We start from the raw sequence: 24,419 nt of genomic DNA, 5'->3' as shown, positions 1-24,419 counted from the left end.
AACCTAAATTTTAACTGCTCAGCAAGATATGGGCAGTGCTCTGAGCAGTGCAAAGCAAGTATTTGCTGAATGAGCAATGAATTAGGAAAGAAACTGGAGGGAAAATTTCTAAATTAATGGGATAACGGAGACATTCCCTCTTCACAATGCAAACAACTTGCTCCTGCTTTGTACTGGATTGGGGCCATGCTATGTTCAATTTGGAATCAATAACGTCCCAATTTAGCCAAGCATTGAAGTCAGAGGGCAAAACAGGACAAGGTTCTGAATTTTCAGCTACACATAGGGATCTACAAATCTTTAAAAAAATTATTGGCTTACCTCAAGAGCCTGATAAAATGCATTACTAAAAGATGACAAGAACTGGATGGTAATGTTCCTCCTCCCTCAGGGGAAAGAAAATCAGGAGGGACAATAAAAGGATGCACAGCTTTTAACAGCAAGCTTTTCTGTATTTGTTTGTGTTCTTGTTTTGTTTCTATTACTATAGTTTGGGTCCATATTGAAGGTAACATCTAAAGAGTCAAACATTCCTGTCTCTAAAGAATGATGAAAGAGATTAAAAGCTCATCTGCCCAATGGGCTCTAAAGTAGATACTTCAGAAATCTTTTCAACAGTAGATTGTCTCTGTGTGCTATTCATACAATTTATTTGCAACACTTAATTGCAAAATCTTATATGTTACATATAAATAGACGTTTTCTAGCTAGATTAAAGGAAAATATTGCATGGAATGTAATAAAAAACTTGTATTTGACATGAACTGAAGCTGGTGGTCAAGAGCAGATTGAAAATAAAGGAGATTTCTTTCAGCATTTGCAATTCATAACGCTACTGAACTCTAGCTACAAGAGAAAACCAAGTTTCTCTAGCTATACTCAAGGAAAGACAAGATTCAGAACCAGCCATGAAGCTCTGAGTTCATCCAGTTGCCAAGTATGTCCTTCTCTTTAGCTCTTCTAAAGAAGCTGCTTGATGTTTATGTTGCATTTATCAAACAGCTTATTTTAGCTTTCATAGCAGTCTTCGAAGTACTTTTGATGATATTAGGAAAACAAAGCTTGGAAAACTTGAGAAACTTTTTGTATGAAAATGTTTTCATTATCAAATGATGCCTAAAGACCACATTAAAATATTATATTTCAAAAATCTAGGAAAGCAATCACAGAACATTAGACCAGATCCTCTAGATCTGGAAAGGGGTACATTCATATTTGTTCTTAAAAACATAACAAACCAACCTCATTAACATCTGGAATTAAATCAATGAACTACTACATTCTATCACAACACAGTTTTGCACAGAACTATCAAAGTGTTGAGACAAATTTAAATGAAATAATATTATGTTGAATAATGTAGTTTACAGTAACCTTCATCTATATTTTGCAAGAAATAAGAAATAGATGAGAATTTGCCCTCAGAAAATTTTTAACAATGTTCATATGAATTTAAAAAAAACAAAGTTCCAAAAGGAAACAAGTACCAATAACATACATTTTCCTTTGTAGCACCACTTGAAGCTAAACCTTGGCATTAGTACATTATAATTTCAGCGAAGGAAAATTATAAGTGCTAGTTACCTGGCACTTTTAAAGCATATATAAATTCACTGTAGATCTACAGAAAAAGTTATTTAAACATTCACAGTGCCAGTATACTAAGAAAAAAATCATTAAGTAGATCAAAGCTTGTCTTTAAAATAAACCCTCAAGATTATAGTACATTAGGCAAGTGCTTTTTCCAAAAATCATCAAGGTTAGAAGGTTCAAGAAGGGAAAACATGACTGTCTACAAATTTTAGATCTCATTTATGAGAGCAAAATGAAATATTACAACTATCAGTATACAATCATATACATGTAGCAGCATAGATAAAGTTTAACCTCATTTAACTGTAATAAATTGTTAAGCAGGTAAGAACAAAGATTTGGCCCAGATTTTTCAACATAGCTGTAAGAATTTAGACCACAAAAGAATAAGGTGATTTTATGTATGAATATTTACTGAAGATTTTAATTGTGCCACAGATTTAATGATGAAACTACTGATGCTAATAGAGAATTTTGCTCCTTTGAGGGGAGGTCCATGTTGGATATTAGAAAACATTTATTTACAGAGAAGGTGGTCAAACACTAGAACAGACTTCCTAGCAAGTGGTCAGTGCTCCAACCTCATCAGTGTACATGAAATTACTATTTACTTGGACAATACTCCTAATAATATGGTTTAACCTTTTGTCAGCCCTGAAGTCATCAGGCTGAATAATTCTTTGCAGGACCCTTTCAACTGAAATATTCTATTCAATTCTATTCCAAATATTTTAAATATGCCACCATAAGGAAATTTTAACTTTCTGCAGCCTAGTGCTGTAATTCCTTTAGTTTTGACAGGAGAAAGAAATAGATTTTTCTTCTTCAGCATAAAAAAGTCAAGGGTATAAAATGACTGCATTTTATTTTTGCCGTGCTATTTTTGTTTTTTTGCAGTGCTAATTATTTAAATTGCATATACAGGAGAAAGGGAAGGAGTGACTGTTAATCAAAGTTCTCAACATATTCTGAAAGATAAAGCTACTACAATAATCTTAAAGTTATTGATACCTCTCTCCGTCGAGAAGCCCAACAGGTTTGTTTGATTTTCCACACGACAGCAGCTACCAGCAGTAACGATAAGAAACAACTGCAATTACAAAAGAAAAAAAAAAAGAATTGTAACTTGTGAAAAGCTTATGTTTTTAGAGTATCAAAGGTAATGAAAAGGCATTCTAGCATGGGAAAATAAACCCCAAAAATTGGGGAAACTAAACTCTACCAGAATTACAAAGAGTCAACCATCCACGTTCAAAGTCAAAGCAAATGATGCACATCACATGCTCTGCTTTTCTCCTGGAACTGTTTCCATTAGCATGGGATAAGCTCCAGTACAACTTTCCACATACTCACAACAGTCTGAACAAATATGCACTGCATGTTCCATGTTTAGTAGATGAAAAAAGAGGATGAAGTATAGAAAAAAATTTATAGCAATTTATATTTCTTTCACTTTGTAAATTCTGAGTAATTTCCTGGGATGCAGGAAGGGCAACTACACAAGGAGTTTAATTAGTTGAGGAGCTGGGTTTGCACATGGACAATAGGCCTGTGTTATCTTATTGAGTATTTCCATGAGTAATTGCCCAGGGAAAACATCTCCAAGGACATCACCATATTACAGTTCCAAAGACACAACAGAAGAAGAAAAAAAAAAGACAATTAAACACCTGCAGTGCAGAATCAGAGCATACACCTTCTCTTTTGCTTCAGTATCTTTGTATTGTAACATTTAATCCATGAAGTATTTTAGTAGAAAGATCATCGAACTCAACCTCTTTTAATGAGTTTCTGGATATTGAAAAAAGGCTTCTAAAGCTGGCACTTGTAATTACTCAGAAGATCTTTCAAGTTTTTAGACAGTTTTTTTTTTCTAATATAAGTATCTGGATTTACTAATTGTGTGAAGAACTTTCACACCATGTTAGCTCTTCTACTGTATCGAGTGGTTTCAACTAATCTAATACTAACTATTGAATTCACTACTAGACATCTACAATTTTTCTTTTCTGCCAAAAAGCTTCAAGATATATTCTTTAATATAGGAAATACCAAGATTTCTGGAAGTAGTATAGTTCAGAGGAGTACTGTGCATAAGTGCAAAGTGACACCAATGTCTTCCTTTAAATGCAAGTACAAGTGATTGTAAATTTATATTTGGTTGCCTATAGAAGAGCAGAACTAAAAAAACCCACTGACCACCAGAATAAATTCAGTTTTGCAGCAACATCTTTTAAGGTTTTTAAGTCAAGAAGGAACTATTAATAGTATTTCCCAGAAATGTTCCCCCTCCTCTACACTGCACTGTCCAGGTGGTACCTGCAACAGATGCTTTAGGGCAGCATCAGGGTACTGATGTGCTGCTAGAGATTGGCATACTGTGCATGAAGTAAGGGAAAGCCATCTCACTCTTCTCCTCCTCTACAGTCCTTCCAAAATCCACTAAATTACGGAAACAACAGCAACTCTGTTTGCAATTTTTAACTCAGTGCTCCTGGAATTTAGAAAAGGTTAATACATGCAAGGGAGCTGGACACAAGAAACTAAGAGAGAGCCTTGCACTGTGTGACTGATCTATTATGACCAGGAAGAGAATCTCTACCCTTAGAAAATTCTCTCCTTCACATTTATTAATTTCTTGAACAGTTCTCTTAAGTTAGTAGAATAAAAAAAATATTCAGAGTTCTGGCTGAAAGACTTCAGACAAATGGATTCTGTGCTCTGTACGTCAGTGGAGTGGGTCACACTGAATTTTCTTCTCATCAGTCAAAACATCAATTACTTATTTTATACATAATTACTTATTTTAGCAAAGCTAAAATCAGAAATTAGTGTCTTAAAGACGCACCCATAAGATACTATAAACCACTGGAAGTTACAGCATTTATAATGTGACTTTTGTATAATCTTTTCTTGGCAAGTAAATATTATATTTTTTTTCCTCTTTTTTTTTTTTTTAAGGGAGTGGTTTTTTAGAGGGTGAATCAAAATTCATGCTAAAGAATGAATGAAGAAAGAGATGGAAAATAGATTTTGTGAAATTAACCTAGTTCCAGACTGTGGTGAGATAACATCCTTGCTTTATGTAGGGCAATAAAAATTAAAGCTGACTGCAAAGGATCTCACAATGTAGAGTGACTTAGCAATAAAATAAGAGAATGAAATTCAGTGACAATGAACTGAAGGCAATGTGCACAAGAAAAAAAAAAAAACACAACTAGCTACAAATACACAATGATAGGTTCTAAATTAGCAATTACCACTCAAGAGAATGATCATGAAGTCATTGCAGATAGTTCTTTGAACATATCAACTGAATGTTTAGTAGCAGTCAAAACAGAAAATAGGATGTTGAAAGAGATTAGAAAAGGAATAAAAAACAAACCAGAAAGCATTGGGATGTCAGTGCATAAATCTAGAGTGTGCCTGTACCTTGAAGCAACCAGCATCTTATCTCTAAAAATTTAAGCTGAATGTAAAAGGTGTAAAAGAAAGCAGTCAGCTTGGCCAGGGGAATGAAATAGTAGAAGAAATAAGTTCTCTTTGGCTTTGAAACAATAGGTATTTGAAGGGAGCCATGATAAAGACATTAACATCACAAGCAAAAAATGTAAAAAACCAGCAGGATGGGTGTAGGTGGATGCTCTCCAGTCCCCCATTATATTCTTATCTCCTCCTTATGACAGAGATATAAAAAAAGAAAGTGCAGTGCAAATTAAATGAATTGAAAATTGGCTATCAGGCAGATAAAAAAGAAACTGTCAGCAGGGGACCAACATCAGGAAAGGGAACTTCTAGATGGGTTACAAAGTTCCCATCAGATCCACTCAGTTTTGATGGGACAAATATATAATAGCTGAGCGATCTATGCATGACACAAAGACAAAAGTGGTTAATAATGGTTAATGGCACAGAGGTTAAAGAAATTGTACAATGGTCAATTTTTAGATTTTTTTTTATACACAATCATTGCTAAGTTGTATTTATGAGAACAAGCAAGTCAGACATCATTTACATTGCAAAGAATTTCTTTTTCCCTTGGAATGAAGCAGTTCCCAAACCAGTTTAGAGACCAGTGTGAATGACAATTCAGTATGAATTACTGCTGCGATGCTGAAACAAAAAGGGTTAAAACAACCTTAAATACTCAGGTGCACAGTAGTAAGCAGCACTTGAGAGATAAATTTATCACCCTACAAGGTTCTGCCAAAACAGATTCTATCAGACTTGTTCTTAAAGCTCTGCCATTGGCATTTTGTGAAAGGAGATTGGAAAACATGGAGAGAATACAGAGAAAAATCACAAAAAGTACTCAAAATCTGGACAAATCTTTTGCTGACAGTGACTTTACAAATAAATCATTTCACTTTTGGAAAAGACCAAGTGGCAACTTGCCTGCAGTTAATCGACATGATCACAGATTATGTGCACCATCTCTGACTCTCCAGTTGAGACTGAGTGACATCCAAATCAACAGACATTTGGATAAATGCCTTTGCAAAGCACATGGGTTATGAAATGCTAACCCCCAGTACAGAGTGAATGACTTTCTGTATTTATCAATGTAAGTCCTCCCAATAAGACAATTGCCATACCAAGACACTCTTAAAACCACAGCAGCTCAAGCATTATCAAGATTTTGTGCTCTCCAGAGCAAAGAAAAAGTGCCAGAAGACAAGGATACAGCTTTGCACAGTTTCGCCTTCAAACCACGTGGAACAAAACAGGAGGAAACACTAAAAAGCATGCTTGAAAATGAGCAACCCATCACCAGAGCCCTGGATTACAGCTTGGTTGAAAGTTACTGTCCTAGCATGATTTTGGAGACAATAAACAATTGGAGAACCAATGAACTGCAGAGGAAGAAGACTTGAACACAGTTTGTGTCCAGCACAGCAGAGGAAAGTGGCCAAGGAAAGGCTGCAAGAGAACACCAGGGCTAGCAGGGAGGTCTGGGCTATGCAGATGCTCTGCCCAGAAGGGCTCTGGGTAATATGAAAACAGAAATAGTGATTTAATAGAACAAAGAGAAGGGAAATTGCAAGGAACAATTACTGCTTGCATAACTATTTTTGCAAGCTACAGAGCAAATTTTTGACTTCCAGAGGTCACATTTAGGCATATTTAGTGCACACCTGGCTGAGGAAACTAAAGTGTTTTCCATAACTCAGAAATTAGTTTCTCTGTGCTTCTTTAGGCGGTAAACTAAAAAGTGTTAGGGGAATTAGTGGATGTGTTGCTGCTTGGTCTGGGCAAACTGAAATAAAATGTGTAGATATCCTTAAAGAAATTTTAATTGCATGGATAAATAGAGGGGGAAATCTGTGAAATGTAATGATCAGCATGTTTAGACCAGATGAATTAATGACACATTTGTGCCTTAAGCTCTATGAATGCATAATAAGTAAACTACAGAATTCTTTTTTTTATTATGTATTAATGCCTATAAATTACATATTGTATCAAAGTAATACTTTAGTTAAAGTGAAATAATTTACTTATTTTTGCCGGGATGTAACAGGAACTAAGCATAAATATTTTAAGAATCAATACTGTAAATGGAAGGTAAACAAACCAAAACAAAATGTGCCATTCTTTGTTATTTCTTTTTTCATTCTCTAATTGTTTAACATACAAAGAGAATAATTGCTGTTTTTATGATTTTAATCAAGACAGTAATTTGCACAATAATTCAAATAAATTTCCACAAACCAATGAAAGCAAACACTTTTACAGAACTTTAACTTTCATCTAGTATACTTTTAAATCTACTAAAATGAAAAATTATGTGAGATCGTACTTTGAGCATCCATCACATTTACTCTTCTTACAGGACAAGGTAATGCAGCAGCCCACAGCTGAGCGTGGGGCAGCATCCCTGGTTGGGCCCACCCTGGGAGCAGCACAGCTGGGCCAGCACAGGGAGTCAAGGCTGCTCTGACAGCTGCCATCATCCTGTCCCCATGCTCCAAGGTGTGACAGACACATCCTTGTGTCCCAAGGGGAACTCCTGCAGGGCTGGCTTAGTGTGGATCTGGAACGGGCTTTTGAACCAAGCCCTGAGTGCCCCTGTGGAGCAGCCCTGGAGCTCAATTAGAAGGTGTGCAATGTTCACTCCAGACCAAAGGGGCTGTCAGCCCATGGAACTAAACCAGAGCTAGTTCCAAGACAAAAAAAAAAAAAAAATCATTCAGTGTGGATGTCAGGTCCTCAGCACCATCTTGCCCAAGTGATGACCTCTTTGTTCACACTGCTCACCAACAGAGAGAGAAGCTCCCAAAATTCCTTTCACCAAGTTTGTTAGAGGCATAGCAAACTCATTTACTGGCCACATATATATATTTGCACATACTTTAAAGTCTTCTCCCAAGTCTTTTTGAACATAGGACTTGGGCCATCAAGACAATTATTACTCAATCACCGGAGTCTTGCTGAGCTGAGACAGTAATTAAACATTCTTCTGTACCCATCAACCTCCTGCCTGTTGATTTCTCTTTGACAAGGACACAAAAATGTACAGTTCCCCAGTTAGCAATCTAAAGAGTGACCCCACACTCTATTGTTTCTCTTCTAGTACTAACATGAATACAATTTAACACATTCAGTAAAACAAAGTGATGGCAAAGAAACTTTTTAATGCAGATATATGCAAAGAACACAAGTCTCATACCTAAGTTAATATTTTCAAGGTAGTACTGCAAAAGTTTCCCAACAGATCACATTAACTGTTTTTCAAAGAACCGCTTTCCCAACACATTATTTACTATCTTTTTATTGGTAAATAGAGCCCATTTTAATTGATATTTTATAAAGCAAGCACAATTCTAAAATAAAAATAATTGAACAATTATTTTTCTAACACTGTGACTTCAAATAGCAATTATTGTCACAGCAATTGATTTCTTTCATTGTACTTGACAAGAACATTGTGTTTATGATTATGATGTGCTGGGTTCAGCCATCCTTGTGTTAACTGGTATACACATGACAAGCAGCTCCAAAGATTTCAACAGGATTATCTGAAGCACAAAGCATTGTAAACATAATATTAGAAGTCTGATGTGTATGACAGCAGTATATTTTTTAATGATTAATTAAATTGCTATGAATCAGAAAGTTTTATAAACATCATTATAAGTAGAACTATTTCAGTGATTAGCAATTTAAAATGATTCTGGGAATTAAGTGTTACAATTCCAAATTAAATTGTATAACGATTAAGGGAAAAGTAGTCTTGGCTAGCAAGGAAGTAGGATATGCAAATTGCAGTTCATAGTAGCACAATGTGTGGGGTCAGGGAAATGAACCCTGGCTGTGGAGCCAAGACATTTCAGCCAGGAGTGCTGAATTCCTGCTCAGGGAGAGGCACAGCCAGTGAAAGGCATTGCCAACAAAGCCAGCATCCCCATCCAGGTGATTCAGGAATGTCCTTTTCCTATTCCTGCTTGTCATGACAACACCACCAGCAGCTCCATGCACTGCCTCCCATTTTCTGGAACGCTCCATTTTCTTGGCTCCATTGATAAGCCAAGAGCTGCAATCTTTCCCTCTTCAGGTACAAAATGTCATTGTTGCACAGCCTTAAATATGACAGGGCTTTTTCCATATTCCATTATTTTCCCCCACAGCTTCTTTTTGAATTAAAGGAACCCAAGGAAAATGTGAACCCTGTAATCCAAAAGCCACACAGGGTTCAGGCACTGAGTTCTTGCTTTCCAAACTGCAAAGTTAAAGAAATGCCTGAATATGAGGTAAAGTATCTACGATGGTATTTAAAACTCAAAGTATTACCAAAAATCATTTAAATGCAAATTTGTATTTATTTGTGTCTCAAATGGAATTCACACAAGTTAAGCAACAAGTTTCAAGTTCATTTGAAACTAATTACACGGATAATTCTTCTTATCCAGATGACTGATTAAAATGTTATTTTTTGATGCAGTCCTGAAAATCCATATATCCCCAGAAATAATTCTTGCATAAAGTGATTCATGAAAGTCACATAACTTCCCTTAAAATTCTCTTCTCACACATTCACAACTACCAAATTTATACAAAACAGATTAAGAGTTAACAAGAAATATATATCTGCCTTCTGATCTGGTCCTTCCAGACTCAACACTGTATTTGGAAAGAATGCATGGAAAAGAATATCCACATGAAATTTGTTTTACTTTGTCATGGTTAAAACCATGATACTACCAAAAGAATGCTGTAAGTCTCCAGAGCAGCACATTAAAAATTACTATTAGAAATATCGTGAAAATAATTTTCAGTCAGAAGAGCAAAATTAAGTAAAATGACAAACTAAGACTTCAATAATGGTATAAATAAAGCTTCACAATTTAAGCTCTGAATGCATAATGGGAAACAGGGAGATTGAACTATCAATGGTGTCAACTGCATTTTATATTAGTTAAATTTTAAAGTAAGCAGTAGCAATGAAATATAAATATAATATGTATTCATTTATTAGTCAGAATAGCTGCTATTTTTTGTGCTAAATAATTTATTAATATATATTCAATACAGAAGACCAAATTAATCCTTCTTCTCCCAAGGCATAAACTCCTATAACAGTTTAAAATCATCTCTGACAACTGCCTTTTCAAAGCCTGGGTTCATTGGTCTTTCCTGTGCAATGAAACATCAAAACTCTTCTTGAAAGTAAAGAAGAAAGAAATGTTTGAACAGGGAATTTGTAATTAGCAGAAAAATTATTATGAAAAAAAGTATTGGCATTTTTTTCATTATGTACATGTGCCACACTGTTATAGATGATGGAGGGGAGCATTAAATAACTTTATTCAATAAAATAATTATTAAAAAATAACTACAAAAGACGTACAAATACATTTTTTAGATTTCTATTTTCCTACATACATAATTCATGCATACATCCACAAGGCTGTGGGTTTCTGTTAAATATACCACAAGCTGCTATAGTGAAGTATGAATGAATGATCAATCACACGAACAGCCTTTATATTCAACTTAAAAGGGAAAATGCATGCAGTGTACACCAAGATGCTATTGAGAGATCAACATTCCCATTTAATCTGCCAATCCAATATCAGATTAAAGTGAACCATGTAAAGGACTCTGAAATATATTACATAATAAAGCTCTAGATGTGAACCTTTTACCTTTTACCCTCTGTAGTTCTTCCTTTCACCTCTTTGAGGCAACAAATAAAAAAGATTTACAATCAAAACTATTTGATCTCATGTAAAATGAAATTAATCTCCACTGAATAAATAGAATATCACACCCATGAAGCGTGATTATGTTTCTTTAGTTATAGAAAATACTTTAATATGTCATATAATTTTATGTGGTTGCCCTTCTTGGGTGAAATATTCCATATTTCTCTCAATAAGTGATGTTGCATGTAAAAAAAAACTTATAAAATTTATATATATTTGTCCACTGAAATTCTGTACAAATCATGAAATACAGAATTTAGTATTTTCTGCAGTAGCTTTCCAGAATAATTAGAAATTGAATATAGTGCTTCTATTACAAAATAGTTGTGCTTTCACTTCTGCTTTTTTGCAATGGTCTTTCTGATTCATGCTAATTTAGGATTTAAAATTAAAGGGTGGGGAAGGGTGGGGGGGGAGACCGAGAGAAAGAGTAATTTTTTCTAATCACTGTCAGCTAGTGAATTTTGGGAAGAGTGCTAAATTTCAGCCTCCCAAAACAAGAGATCCACATTATTTCAAGAATTTTTTTCAATACTTTTTCAATATTTTCACCCATTGTTATTTTTCACTGCTCTCTCTAGTACAGCTATTATTCTCCAATAATACATCACAGAAATATAAAATATGCTTAGAAAGGCACCACACCATGTCAGCATTGTTTAGCACGATGGACTGAAATATAATGAAGGAGTTTAACACAGTCCAAACAACTTTTCCCTTCCATCTGTAATCTTTCCAATACTTTTTCAAAAGAGGCAAATACGCTAAAATGAGTAGGTGTAAAAAAGTAATAACTTTCCTTATTAAAAGCCCTGTTAAAATTAAATTTTCCTGAGAACAGAGCAAGGATTTTTAAATTTCCAGGCCAAAGAAGCATCAGTCAAGAAGAACACTAAAAATTCTGCAAATGTACTGGATAAAGAATAAAAACCCCTGATTACCCTCGACCTGAAATTAGAATTTCAGCTAGTAAAGACTGAAAACATATTAGGAAAGAAATATCATTTTCCAAGTGGTGAATGTTTCCCTAAAATATCACCAAAAAATTATCGAAAACATAGAAAACCAACTATGATATAGAACATCATTGGGCCATATATGAAGATTAAATTCAGATCAAAAAATTCAGATTAAAAAATTTAAATAGATTATATAACTAGTTTAGTTTTTACTGTGTGATTCTTAGTGTGGCTTTTGGAGTTCACAGAAAAATTTCCATAATTTTGCTTCTTATTGACAAAGCATAGTCATCCCTACCTTGGATTCCAACAGATAATTTAGAAAGACCACAAAATCTCCCACACAAAATACTTAATTTAGTACCAAGAAATGTTACTAGAATATTTGCATTAATATTCCAATATAGAAGATGAATTCCTTTGATTTAAGATGTCTCTTCTAAAAAGGAATAATCAGATTTAATATTTTTGGACGTATGAAATTCACAGCATAGCACGCGGTCTAGCACTGTCTTTTCTCTCTCTCTGTGATTTATTTCAGCTGAGAACAGGGACCTGGAATATTTCTGCCCTGCCATCAGGAGATTGCTCATTTCTTGGCTGTCACTCAGTGCCCAGCCCATCACACCGCCCGCCTGCAGAGACAGACGGGCACGGGGCTTGACAAAGCTGCTTGTCACCCGCTGTAATGGACAATGACACCACTGCCTGAAGGAAAACACTAATGCTTCTACTTCCTTTAGTTCTTGTTATTGTTTCCCTTCATCAGCTTTCACCCCACTTCACCGTATTCCTCACATCTGGGAGCAAACTCCTGAAGTTAACTTTGCAACTGGTACATGTCATAAGAAGACTGAATTCCTTCTCTTTGGAATTAAAATGACAAAAGCAAAATTTCAAGTCCATTTATCACAGATGAAAACCTGCTTTAGTTCTTTTGCTTAAAGTACAGTGGACTGGAGTTTCATAAAAGAATGACCAGGAAGGATTAAGCACTCTGGAAGAAAAATTGCTGTGAGCCTTGATGCTGTTGAAATCTAAGAAAAAACCTGACTAACTGGATTTAAGAAAATACATCAGAAAATGTAGGGAATCAAAACATAAACGCAGTATGAACCATCTGTGATGCTTCTTAGGATACAAAATCCAATGCAGCTCTAGAAAGAAACATCCCTGAAAGAAGAAAATGCCAGAGCTTCAGGAGGCACAATGAACACCTCTCACTGTATTTGCTACATAAAGGAAGAGAGACTTCCAAACTTTAACTGCACTGACTTTAAGGAAGGAAGAAGGCCATACCTGTTTTATACACAGGCACATAGGCCATCTTCAGATATCTGAGCCACTAATTCGTGTTTTGAGGAACAGTGTCTGTTGAAATCGAAATATGGTGAGCACTCACACACACTTCCAAATGACTCAAAGGACAAACAGAAAGATGAAAACCAGGAAGAAAATAATGGAAAACAGTTCTGTTCACTGATAGATTAAGTGACTCATCCCTTGTTTTGAAGAGCAACTGATCCGGTGGCACTGGGGAATCTCCTTTGCCTGCAGGCCAATAACAAGTGGCTGCTTTCTCTGGAAATATGAACACACCAAATAACTCAAAAGTGATGACAAAATTTCTGTGTGATTCAGAGAGCAGAAGACACAAAGCTACATTCAACAATTCAAACCAAATATTTAAAGAAAGGAAACCCAACTCAAATTGCCCACCACAGTACAGATGTGCTTTTCCCAGTGGAAGTCAAACAGCTCTGTGCTTCTAAGTGAGGTGAAAACTTTTAATGCAGCACTAATAAAAATCAATTTTATTCTAGCCTCAAAAGTAAAATCCATTTTACTATGATAACTTGATTTTCATATTATTATAAAATATTCTAATTTGGGTTTATAAGAGCTCTGGATTTTCTGAGATCCCAGCCACGATGGATGTGATCTGATCCCAACACACTGGTTTTTGTCTTTCTCACAGAGATCAATATTAGATCTGATAAAGATAAGTACTCCAAAATAAAGAATAGCATTAATTTCCCATCCTTCATTCTAATAGGAACAAAACATGAAGGCAGGGTACAGATCAAAGGATGCTGGTAAAGAGCAGGAGTTCTCCCATTGCAAACTCACCCCCAGGGTGATGGATTCATCCACTGCAGCTCCCAGGAGCTCTGACACTGCTGAAATGCAGTCAACCCCTCCCACTGCAGGCAGCACACAGTCCTACATGTGGACTTAATAAATCTGGTTCTTCAGCATCTGCTGCAATTCCTCTTGTAGCTCATGCTCATCTTTACCAAAATACCCATCCTCTCCTTCTGCAATAAGCACTGGGTACATTTTGATTATTGTTTTCTCTCATGCAGCTCACAGAAAGATTTAATAGAAGGAATGCACCCCTGATCCTAAATGACTGTATTTTTTCACGGAATTTCTTAAAGCACACACAAAAGAAGCATTTTTAAATCAAAGAGTCCATATTGTTTAATATTGCTCTACTTAATAAAACCTGGAGATTCTGTAATTTATGACAGTAAGGAGGTATGTTGGAAAAGTGACTAAAATATTCTATTCAGTCAATCAGCTTCACCCAAAGTAGCAGAGACAAGTAATAGTTCTGGGAGCTCAGAGAACATGCCTGATGAGTTAGTAGTTGGTACAATGAATTTGAAAAAGGCTTTAAAAACATAGTTCTGGCACTTGCTTATCATTTCCTATCACGATTATATTAACAGCTAACCTTTGTCATCTGCACTAATTTCATGCTTGCCTGGCTTTTGATTATGAGATTTAACCACATTTCTTACCAGAACTTATGCTTCAGATTCTTAATACAAATAATTATCTGGGAATTGCTTGAGTACTGTTATAAATTCTGTTACACTGTTATAATTTTATTTAAAAGCAGGTATAAAAATCAAGTGTTTCTTAGCTCTCCAATCAGGATTAACTCAAATCAAAGATAATAAAACCAAATGCCTGTTTTGATGCAGTAAAATGTTCATTTCATCTCTCAGTCTGGAACACAAAACCTACAAAGGAACAGTTTTAAACTATACTTTTGCCTGGTTGTTGAATAGCAGTTATTGTAGAATGGGGCTATTTGCTGCTCTGGCCAGGCAGGGTGAACAGCATTTTGTCACAACCTCAGAAATAGGAATATAATACTGGATGGGAGAAATGCAAAGGCAGGTTTATCAAAGCATGTTGAAGTATGTTTTGTTATCAAGTACATTCAAGTTGTCTTTAAACACCATTATTTTCTCTATCAACAATCTTAGTAAACATGGCCTGGGTTATTATTATTGCTACCACCATGATTTGCCACAGTCACAATACACCTAATTCCCATTCAGCAAACAAAACCAAACCCCACAAACAAACAAACTCAAACCTACACAAGACAAAAAACAAACAAACCCTTATTAAAATGATTCTTTTAGGCTGCAAACTGTTGACATACTACCTGTGCATTTACCCAGAACAAGCTGGATGAGACAGACCATCACACTTGGAGAGACAATTCCATGTACCCATAGAGATGGCTGCACCACCACAGAGCTTTAAGTTCACCTTTTCTAAGGCTGCACCAGGGCAGAGAGCACCAACAAACTGCTCTTAGTTTACCTCTGCTATTTGTCACAGGATCCCTCTTGTCTGTTGTACTTGGACAGACTTTGCTTTCTTTCGCATGGGTTTGTAATCTAAACGTTTGCATAATCATCATAAGTTTTAGAGCTTGCTGTCTCCCCATGAAAAAAAGAGAATAAAACCCCAAAACACACACACACACACACACACACACACACACACACACACACACACACACACAAAAAAAAAACCACAACCAAAAACCAAATACCAAAACACCACTAGGCTGACCTTTAGGAAATTAGCATTTTATTGCTCTGTTTGTGGTGAAAGAGGAGAAATGGGATATTTTATATCACCTACTAAACTCCTCCCCATGAGCCAAAGCCCTAGGTATAGAAAACTTCAGGCTCTGTTCATTTCTCTGCCCTTTTTGGCAACAGAAATAAACAGAATTTGAACCATTCACAGTTTTTAAGAGTCTGATTCTTTAGGTACAGTTCCTCAGAGCACAGTGATTAAAGTCAACAGAGAAGCCATACTGTGAACTTGTGAAATAAAGTTATGGCCTAAAAATACAGAAATTCTGATGAACAGACATGTCTATCACTGTTCATATTTTGTGTACACTTCATGGTTATTGGGAAATATCTTCACAGCAAGATTTCAAAGCACTGTAACTAATCTGTGTATATTCAAGTTTGTGACATTTTATAAGATAGCTGAACATTTAAGAAGCCTTTCAGCAGAGTTTTGTTCACATTCTAGAATAGTTGTTCATTTGCAGTTGCAGCCCATCCCTGCAGTGCTGCCATAACCAAATCTCAGGCATCAGCTTCACAATCAATCTCTGACACATGAAAGCATTAGTAGTGACATGCTGTGTTTTGTTAAAAATAACAAGCTATTGAATAGAGCCATCTTTTTAAATAATTCCATAAAAGTTTTTTTAAGAAAAATGACACACATGAATTCGAGTTTAGCTGGCTTTTCTTAATCACTGTAATACATGGTACAAACCCAGCTAATCTTCATGAGGTGTGAGGACTGTACCACTGAATATGAAATACACAATTATATAATGCAAGATTCCAGCAGCTGCCTGGTGCAAATTAGGGACCACAGTTTGATGGCCTCATTTCAGGCATTTCTCAAGATTCAGAAGCTGGTTAAGATACTGGTTTGATGGTAAAGAGTCATCAGGATTTCAGTCAGAAGACAAAAAGAGCAATTTACCTGAAGAAGGTGACAAAGAACTGCACCAGATCCATGATAGTATTATGCTGTGAGAAGGCAATCTGCAAATAAAACAGAAGTAAATTACAACATTTTCAGACTCAACAGCTCTTTTTAGGCGAGGGCTTTATGGCTCCATGAATTATTACTTTCAAGTGTAATTTCACTCTAGTCTGCACACACTGCATTTATGATAAAGTGAGATGAGCAACTAATTCCCATATCCTTGCTGGTATCAAAACACAAATGATGGAATATAATACTTTTACTGAAGTAAACTTAATAGAAATATCCACGTACTATGAAGAATAAAAATATTAGGAAAAATATTAGGAAATCATATTGTTATTAATTGTCTTGTTTATAGTCAACTGTTTTAACCAACACCATCTTCCATTTTAATAAAAACACTGAAACAAGGTTTTAGAGAAGACAAAAAACATATAGAGCTTAAAATTAATGCATTTAAAATATCTTAATTGTATAATATTAAAATTAATGCATATGTTAATTTAATTTTTATAATAGATAAATCCAGTGCATAATAAAACAGTTTCAAAGCATATTACTTTAAAGACAAAGTAATAAATATTCTTTTGGGCTACATTTTTATAGCCTCACCACAACATGCATTAGTTCAGCTCCTTGCTGTAATTTTTGTGAATATTTAAGAATTATCTCTAAGACAGCATAGAGACACTCACACTTGCATGCAATACAGGCTATAATTATTTTTTGTAAGTAATTTTTGCTAATGTTAAGAACAGTATTTAATATTTATGTTGTATCTACAAATATCCATAAGTCCCTGTCTTGCTCAGTTTTTCAGTCTATATTTATCAAACTAAAGATACAGAGAACCTTATACTTTGAATTGTACAAAGTGTTTATCTAACTATATTTACACTCTTTTCAAGTAATTGTTGGGTTTAGAAATCTTGGTGCATTTAAGATCTGATCTTGACTAGTAATTACACCAAATTACTCTGAATCCCTTTCATAGCTTATTTGTGAACTTTTGAAATTATAATTCATGATACTGAAGAATTTACATTTTTAAAATTTATTTTATTTGATTTTTATTTTAGACCAAAGCTAGAATGCAAATTTTGGTAGTAATAGTGTTACTGTGCCTTGTGCCAGCCAAACACAGCTGAACAGATCAATTACCTAAAAGATAATATCTGAGAAAAGACCAGAAGACTTCTTTGGCCCAGCATAAAGTGCATCCCAAGCATAAACTATTGTTTAAGTACACCTTGAACAAAATGAAAGCTTTCCAAATTTTTTTTTTTTTAATTTTAAATACTGCTTGGATTTACTTCAAATTCTATTTAGCACTGAAATTCACTCCTGGTGTTTTCATTATGTTTTTTACAAGTACCATACTTTAGGCGATGAACTAGCACAAGGAGAAAAAAACATGCCAGTTTTGATAGAGTTCACCTTTTGTGACATGTTGAAATGCTCTTTGTTGAAGGAGCATTTTGATTTTGCATTACTGCAATTATTTTCATTCAAGGTGTCAGAATTTCTTAATGGCCCCTGTGAGTCTAGAAACAACTCCAGTCTGCAATCAAACCCTGCAATTTGATCACAATCATACAAGGGAAGTTTCATCTTAAACTTTTTTAAGAAACTATAGTGCCTCTATTTCTCTTTTCCAACACACAACAAAAATGAAGTAAGCAGATTTACAACATTTCAATGATTTTATATCATTAGCAATTGTTAAATGATTTGCACAGTACAAAGCTCAGGGATATAAAGTTTTTGCACAAGAATGGACACAAAAGGAATTTCCAACTTCTATTAATCTAATCATCTACTCAAGATAAGTGCAAGGGTCTACTGCTGGGGTCCATGTTTGCAAATTTATGGAAGAACTTCTGCCTGTGGGACTTGCTTGCTTGGTTGTATGGGATTTTTCTAAATGTACTCATACTTAAAAGCAGAAACACAGTTAGATAGAAAGTTTCATCCCAAAAGTAATTTTCAATTTTAACCAAACATTTTCTAATAATTACACTGAAATTCAAGTTTAAAAGATGAACTACAGTATTTTCTGAACAGTATCATGCATCTTTGACTAATTTCAACACAGAATATTAACAAAAAGAATACATATTTTAATTATAAGGAGACCACAAAGACGCAAGTAAATGTCATGAACCTAGGACTGATACAAAGAACCATAATACAATTAAAAGGATTTATTTCCTTTGGGGTTTTATATAGATATGAATGCAATTGTCTTTTTGCTTGTGCCTATATAGATAAGGGACAAGATAAGTTCTTTCAACCCAAGGTTTTCACTTTGGACTTAAGGATACTGGAGCCAAATATCTCCTTTGTTAATTTGTATCGTACCTTAATAGTTTTCAGTTTCCCCAAAACATCTAAAATCTTTGTGGATCTTACAAACATTACCTTTTATAAATAAGGAAGAAGAGAAATATCCTTTCAATCATCTCCTGTGGAACAGAACCAAGTGCTGGTGGAACATATTTTTTAATAGTAAAGGATACCTTTGATGAGTTATTGCTATTATTATCATTACTGCTATTGTTGTTGTTGTGAACTGCAATTGTATTCCATCAGATCAAAGCAACACCAATATACTACAGATTAAATGTAGAAAACTGCAACAGAATGAAAAGATTCCAAAGCCAAATGTGGTGCTTACATACATATATATATACATGTGATCCAGCTCAACATCTTAGGTGATAGAAAAGCCTATGAAGAAAAGGCTGATGAGTGATAAACGAACTGTGGGGATTCTTCCAACAAACAAGACATATCTATCTTTTTCTTCTACCACATTAAAGTTTGTGAAAAATACGTTTTTTAAAAAGCAAGCAAACAAACTTTTTTAACAATACTGGACAAATTGGAAGACAAGGCATTGTGACTGCTGGAAAATCCTTTTTAGCAATTAAGGATTCAAAAGTGAGATAAGCAGCAGAATATGCCAGAGAGCACCGACACAAGGATGCACTGCAATCAACGTTTCAGGTACTTAACTTTTCATGTTTTGGTTACACACATGATATAGGAAATACACTTTACACTGAATAATGATGGATGGAATAGGTTTGTTGAAAGAGGAACAACTTCTGAACAAAGATTTTTCCGGCCTTCAGAAGTTAATGCCTGCAGGAATGGATTCATTTTTTCCCATTGCTCCAGTTCATCTTTACCTTGACTATCACATCTAGCAGCAATAGAGTCCTACAGAACAATAGGTCAAGATCTGTTCCACGACAAAATGAGACAATCTTGACAGTCTAACTCAGGGAGAACTTTCATATGGAAATAGCTAGAACTTTGTGTTTTAGTTTAAAGATATAGGTGTCAAAAAGCCACCTCCACAATTCTAACACTACCAATTGTGCAAAAGGAAAACTAGGCACTAAATCCAAATTGCATATTTGCAGAAAACAAGAACCTAATCCACAAAATGTTCCATATATTCAAATAATGTACACAAAAAGCAATTATAATCTCTGCTCCATTTCATGACATTAGCCACTAAAGCAAACTCCTATCTGCTCAGGCTCTCAAACCATGAACAAATACTTCCTTTAATACAATTTCTCCATCTTCCACTGTTAACAAATTAAAAATGAACAAATAAGAGAAACTAAAATAAATACATGGCAAAACTCTGATAGAAGGCCTATTAAACCTTGAAACATAATGCAATAAGGTCAGACATAACCCAAACTAAACTGCCTGCACTGTGTTGATTATGCAGACTTAAACCCTGCAGAATTATTACTTCCTTCAGTATCATGAAAACCATAATTTAATTTCTTCTTGGATAAAACTATTATACCCTCCCACACTGGTGCTAGGTATGTACTGAAGCAGAAGAAATGGATACTGACTGAACATAAAGGCTGACATTTTGGTGTCCAACATCTTTCATACTTCCTTGAGGGATACTTTCTTACCGAGACAACTTCAGACAAAAAATATGAAAGTCAGCTGAGAAAAATTGTGTAGATCGCTACATTTTTGTGTATACACAAAAAAATTTTTAATAAGGAAAATGTAGAAGATTAAACACTGCAATAATATGGAATGAGGATGTTAAAAAATTTAAACATATAAATTCTTACATTTACATGTCACTGTACAAAGTGAAGTTTAGATATTTACTCTGCAGAAACATGACTGCAAAGACCCAAGTATAAACTGTTTTAAAGACATTACAATGTCTTTAAAGTATTACACAATAATTTTGGGGTGGGGAATGGTACTGATGGATATCTTCAAACTCAGTGAATACATGACTACTGAATAACCAGTAGTTACAAATGAAAGGACACTCTGATTTCTTCATTTAAATATAAATACAATTATAAGTACAATTATATACTGGGATATCTTTAGAGAGAGTAAAAATGGTTCTGACTCTTCCCATTGGACTTCAGCTATGAAGAGTGGCCTGCCAAAGTGAGAGATGGATGGTAGGAAATTGTCCATTTCCCAATAGAAATATTTAACAGGCAAAACACAAAATTTCTTTTCCCTTGGAAAACAGAAATTCCAAGAAAACATGGTAAGGAAAGGACAAGATTACCAACAAATTACATCTAAATAATTATGTCTAAATAAGAGAAACATTAAACTCTTGCTGGCTAAATGTTTATTCCATATACTGGCTTTCCATTTATTCCATATACTGGCTTTCCTAGAACGCAAGAAATTTTGAAATGTATCTGAATTTTCCCATGTGGAGTATATCTGATCTCATCCCATGTGTGAACCTCATCTAAATTAGTCAGCTAACTTACAATCATCAGCAGAGATAGGAAGGCACTTCATAGGTGACTCTAAAATAGATGTGGAACTCCCATAAATTGGAAGGAATTGCCCTACGGAGCTGCCATTTCTCTCCACTACCAACACTGGGATTCTGTGATTAGTTTAGATTATAGACCTAATGTCAAACTTAGAATAAATAATATTAGGTGAGATAAATTTCTCCCATGGTTTGTAAGTACTCACTGGGTATTTCTGTAAAACAGTGTAATGATAAAATAGGCAAAAGCAATATTTATTGTTGGGATTAAAAGATCTGAGAAGCAATATGAAGCTAAGTGGCTGTTGCAGAATCCTACTTCCTTCTGCTGTGTTAATGCCTGTAAAGAATTCAGTCTGATGTTGACAAACAGTCCTCCCAGATGATAAGATTTAGTGATAAAGAAACTTTCATACTGATAACATAAACAGAAAATGAAAGATAACATAGAAATTCAGACTTCACATCAAGATTTGATAAACAGCTTCCTCAGATTATCTCTGCATTCTGCAGCCCTGTCTCTTATGCTGGCACACATTACATTATCAAAATATACACCCCTTCATTTCTCAAAAAATGTAATAATTACAGGATATTATTTCCACTATTCAGAGTCATCAGAAAGGCTGAAAGACAATCTAGTTTTGTATTCAAGTAAGATGAAAGACACTCCTAAATAAGGTTATAATAGCTGAACTTTTTTCCTACCTAAAAGGCACTTTATCTATTAAATTCAACATGCATATTCCACTTCTTTATTCAATTCTGTGCTTGTGTACACATATGAAGAAAGACATAACCACACAGAAAAACCCAACATTAATAACCTCCAGGAAGTGAAGGAGAGAATGTGGGGGAGGGAACTGTTATTTAACTTACAGTTTTACTCAACATGCAAAGCATTTTCATAATGATTCATATGGACATTATTAAGAAATTGAAATATTGAATATTGAAGTCAATGAAAGAATGGAAGAAAATTAAGAGACATAGACAAGAGACAAATTACATGTTTCAAAATTAAATTAAAAAAAAGGATTAAAAGTAATTGGCACAAAGACCTATAGTACTGGAAAGTAATTTTCAACATAAATCTTTGCAGGATTGAGTTATCCTACAAACTGTGTGAAACAGCAGATTTCTAGACAACATCTTTCAAAACTCTGATTTTTAAAAGCCTGCCTAGATTAAATGGACAGGAAGAAAAATTAGAAACAGAAGTGAAGGGAATGAGGTGAGAGAATTTGTCAGGAAGAGTTGAATGATTAAATTCTACTACAAAGAGAAGCATTGCATGACAATATGGTTTTGTTTGTCAAGCTACATTAAGGAAAAGCCATTTTTTGTCACTTGCTAGAATTGAATTTTCCTTTCAACCCCACGTTTCAGCCTTCTTAGTATGCCTTCTTCTGACATCTTATTATGACTTGATAAATTAAGGAGTTTCCCATTAGGAAAGCTGCACCTGTTACGGAAAGTGCTCTGATCATCACAGAGCCACAGAAATGGGGAGGAACATCACAAACTGAGGCTGTTCAACTTCTCACTCAAAGCCAGGCTACTGTCAGCCCCAGATCAGGCCAGCAGTGCCCTTTCCAGGGTAAGTTTTGTAAACCTCCCAGAGTGACCATTCCACAGCCAGTCCAGAAAATTTGTTTCAACACACAATTGCAAACACAATGAATTTTTTCTAAGGTTCAATCTGAATCTCCCAAGGTGCAGATTCCACTTCTCCTTTCATTCTGAAGTTTATAAGCAGAAAAATATCCTGCATGCAAGACATTTTTCACCTTTCCTAAATAAATTAATAACTTTATACTGAGGTATTTGAATGACTGCAGAACTTAATATGATGTTCATGGCATTTACCATTCATGCCTATGTGTATAAGAGATATATCAGAGATGGAAAATGTGCTGCTAAAATGATAAGATTTTTTTCCAAATTTCTCTAAGTTTTTTATTTCTTACATCTACAGTAGAGCTGGTTTTGCTAGACAATCTACCAGTTAACCAACTGGCTGGTCTCCAGCCTAATAAAAATGATAATAAAATTTTTATAAGGCTACAAAAGCTGAATTGTTAAAACTTATGCAATGTTTTGTTCATTTTAGAAATCAAATACTTGGTTAGAGAAGGCAAAACATGCCCTGAATTTTGCATAAAGATCATGCCATTCAAAATAATGTATGCAAAACCCATTGTGAGATGACAAGAAAAGGGCAAAGCATTTTCTTAAACATGAAGAGAGTAATTTCCCAAAGTTTATTGTTATAAATGTAGAGCATGCTATAAAGCTGTTGGAGCTGTGAAATAAAAAATTTTGTATTTGCAATGGCACTTTTCTTGATTACTGTGGATTAGCATATTTATGAGGTTACTCAGCCTCAGGTTTAAACCCACAAATCAAAGGTTTATATCGGCATGGGTAATGGATTACACAGGAGTCTCTGGCCCACGATATCCCAGAGGTATCTGTCTTTCAGAAGATTTATGTATATAATACCACTTTGTAGAAATTACACTTTCTGATCTTTTGCGTGGTGCTCGGTGATTCCCCTCTCTAATGTCTAAAACAACCAAAAAGCAGCAGTCTCAGTCAGCAGAGGAATTCATTGATGCATTTTCTTGTTCTCCTCCTCACCTTTTGATAAGGCCATGAAAGACTGAGGCTCTAATTCCTTGATGTACATAGCACTGCTACAATGAGAGAAGTCACTGTGAGCATATTTAATGCAATTACTTCTGAAAAGAGGAAGGAATCTGCATTCCAGCAGTTACCCACAGCACAAATACCTGAATTTTGTTCATCCTATGAACAGCTCTCTGATAGAATACAGATAAAATTTTTTAAAGTCTCACTTTTTTCTCCACAGGTGAGTACTGATTACATTACTATCAGTGGTAAATACCTACTGTCTTCCTTTTGGCTTCAGAGAAACCAGAATTTCAGTGCAGAATACTAAGACGAGAAATTTAAATGCTTAGTCCAGCCTCTTATTAAAGACTAGACAAAAGAGAA

The 24,419-nt window shown here is 34.8% G+C and overlaps 1 protein-coding gene across 3 annotated transcripts in view; it reads right to left on the bottom strand.

Annotated features, from left to right (window-relative positions):
* The window catches only part of ATRNL1 (attractin like 1), a 431,847-nt gene that overhangs the window by 201,373 nt on the left and 206,055 nt on the right, over positions 1-24,419 (bottom strand). For all 3 annotated transcript variants that reach the window (XM_066554160.1, XM_066554162.1, XM_066554163.1), the window contains exons 25-26: positions 16,586-16,647; positions 2,605-2,683 (exon numbers count right to left, since the gene is read on the bottom strand). In XM_066554160.1, the coding sequence (XP_066410257.1) occupies positions 2,605-2,683; positions 16,586-16,647 (141 nt within the window). The remainder of the gene's footprint in view (positions 1-2,604; positions 2,684-16,585; positions 16,648-24,419) is intronic.

This window comes from Molothrus aeneus, chromosome 8, assembly GCF_037042795.1.
Source record: "Molothrus aeneus isolate 106 chromosome 8, BPBGC_Maene_1.0, whole genome shotgun sequence".
In the NCBI taxonomy this organism is placed as follows: Eukaryota; Metazoa; Chordata; class Aves; order Passeriformes; family Icteridae; genus Molothrus; species Molothrus aeneus.
The sequence above is the reverse complement of the archived record's forward strand: the minus strand, read 5'-3'. Positions and strand labels throughout refer to the sequence as shown.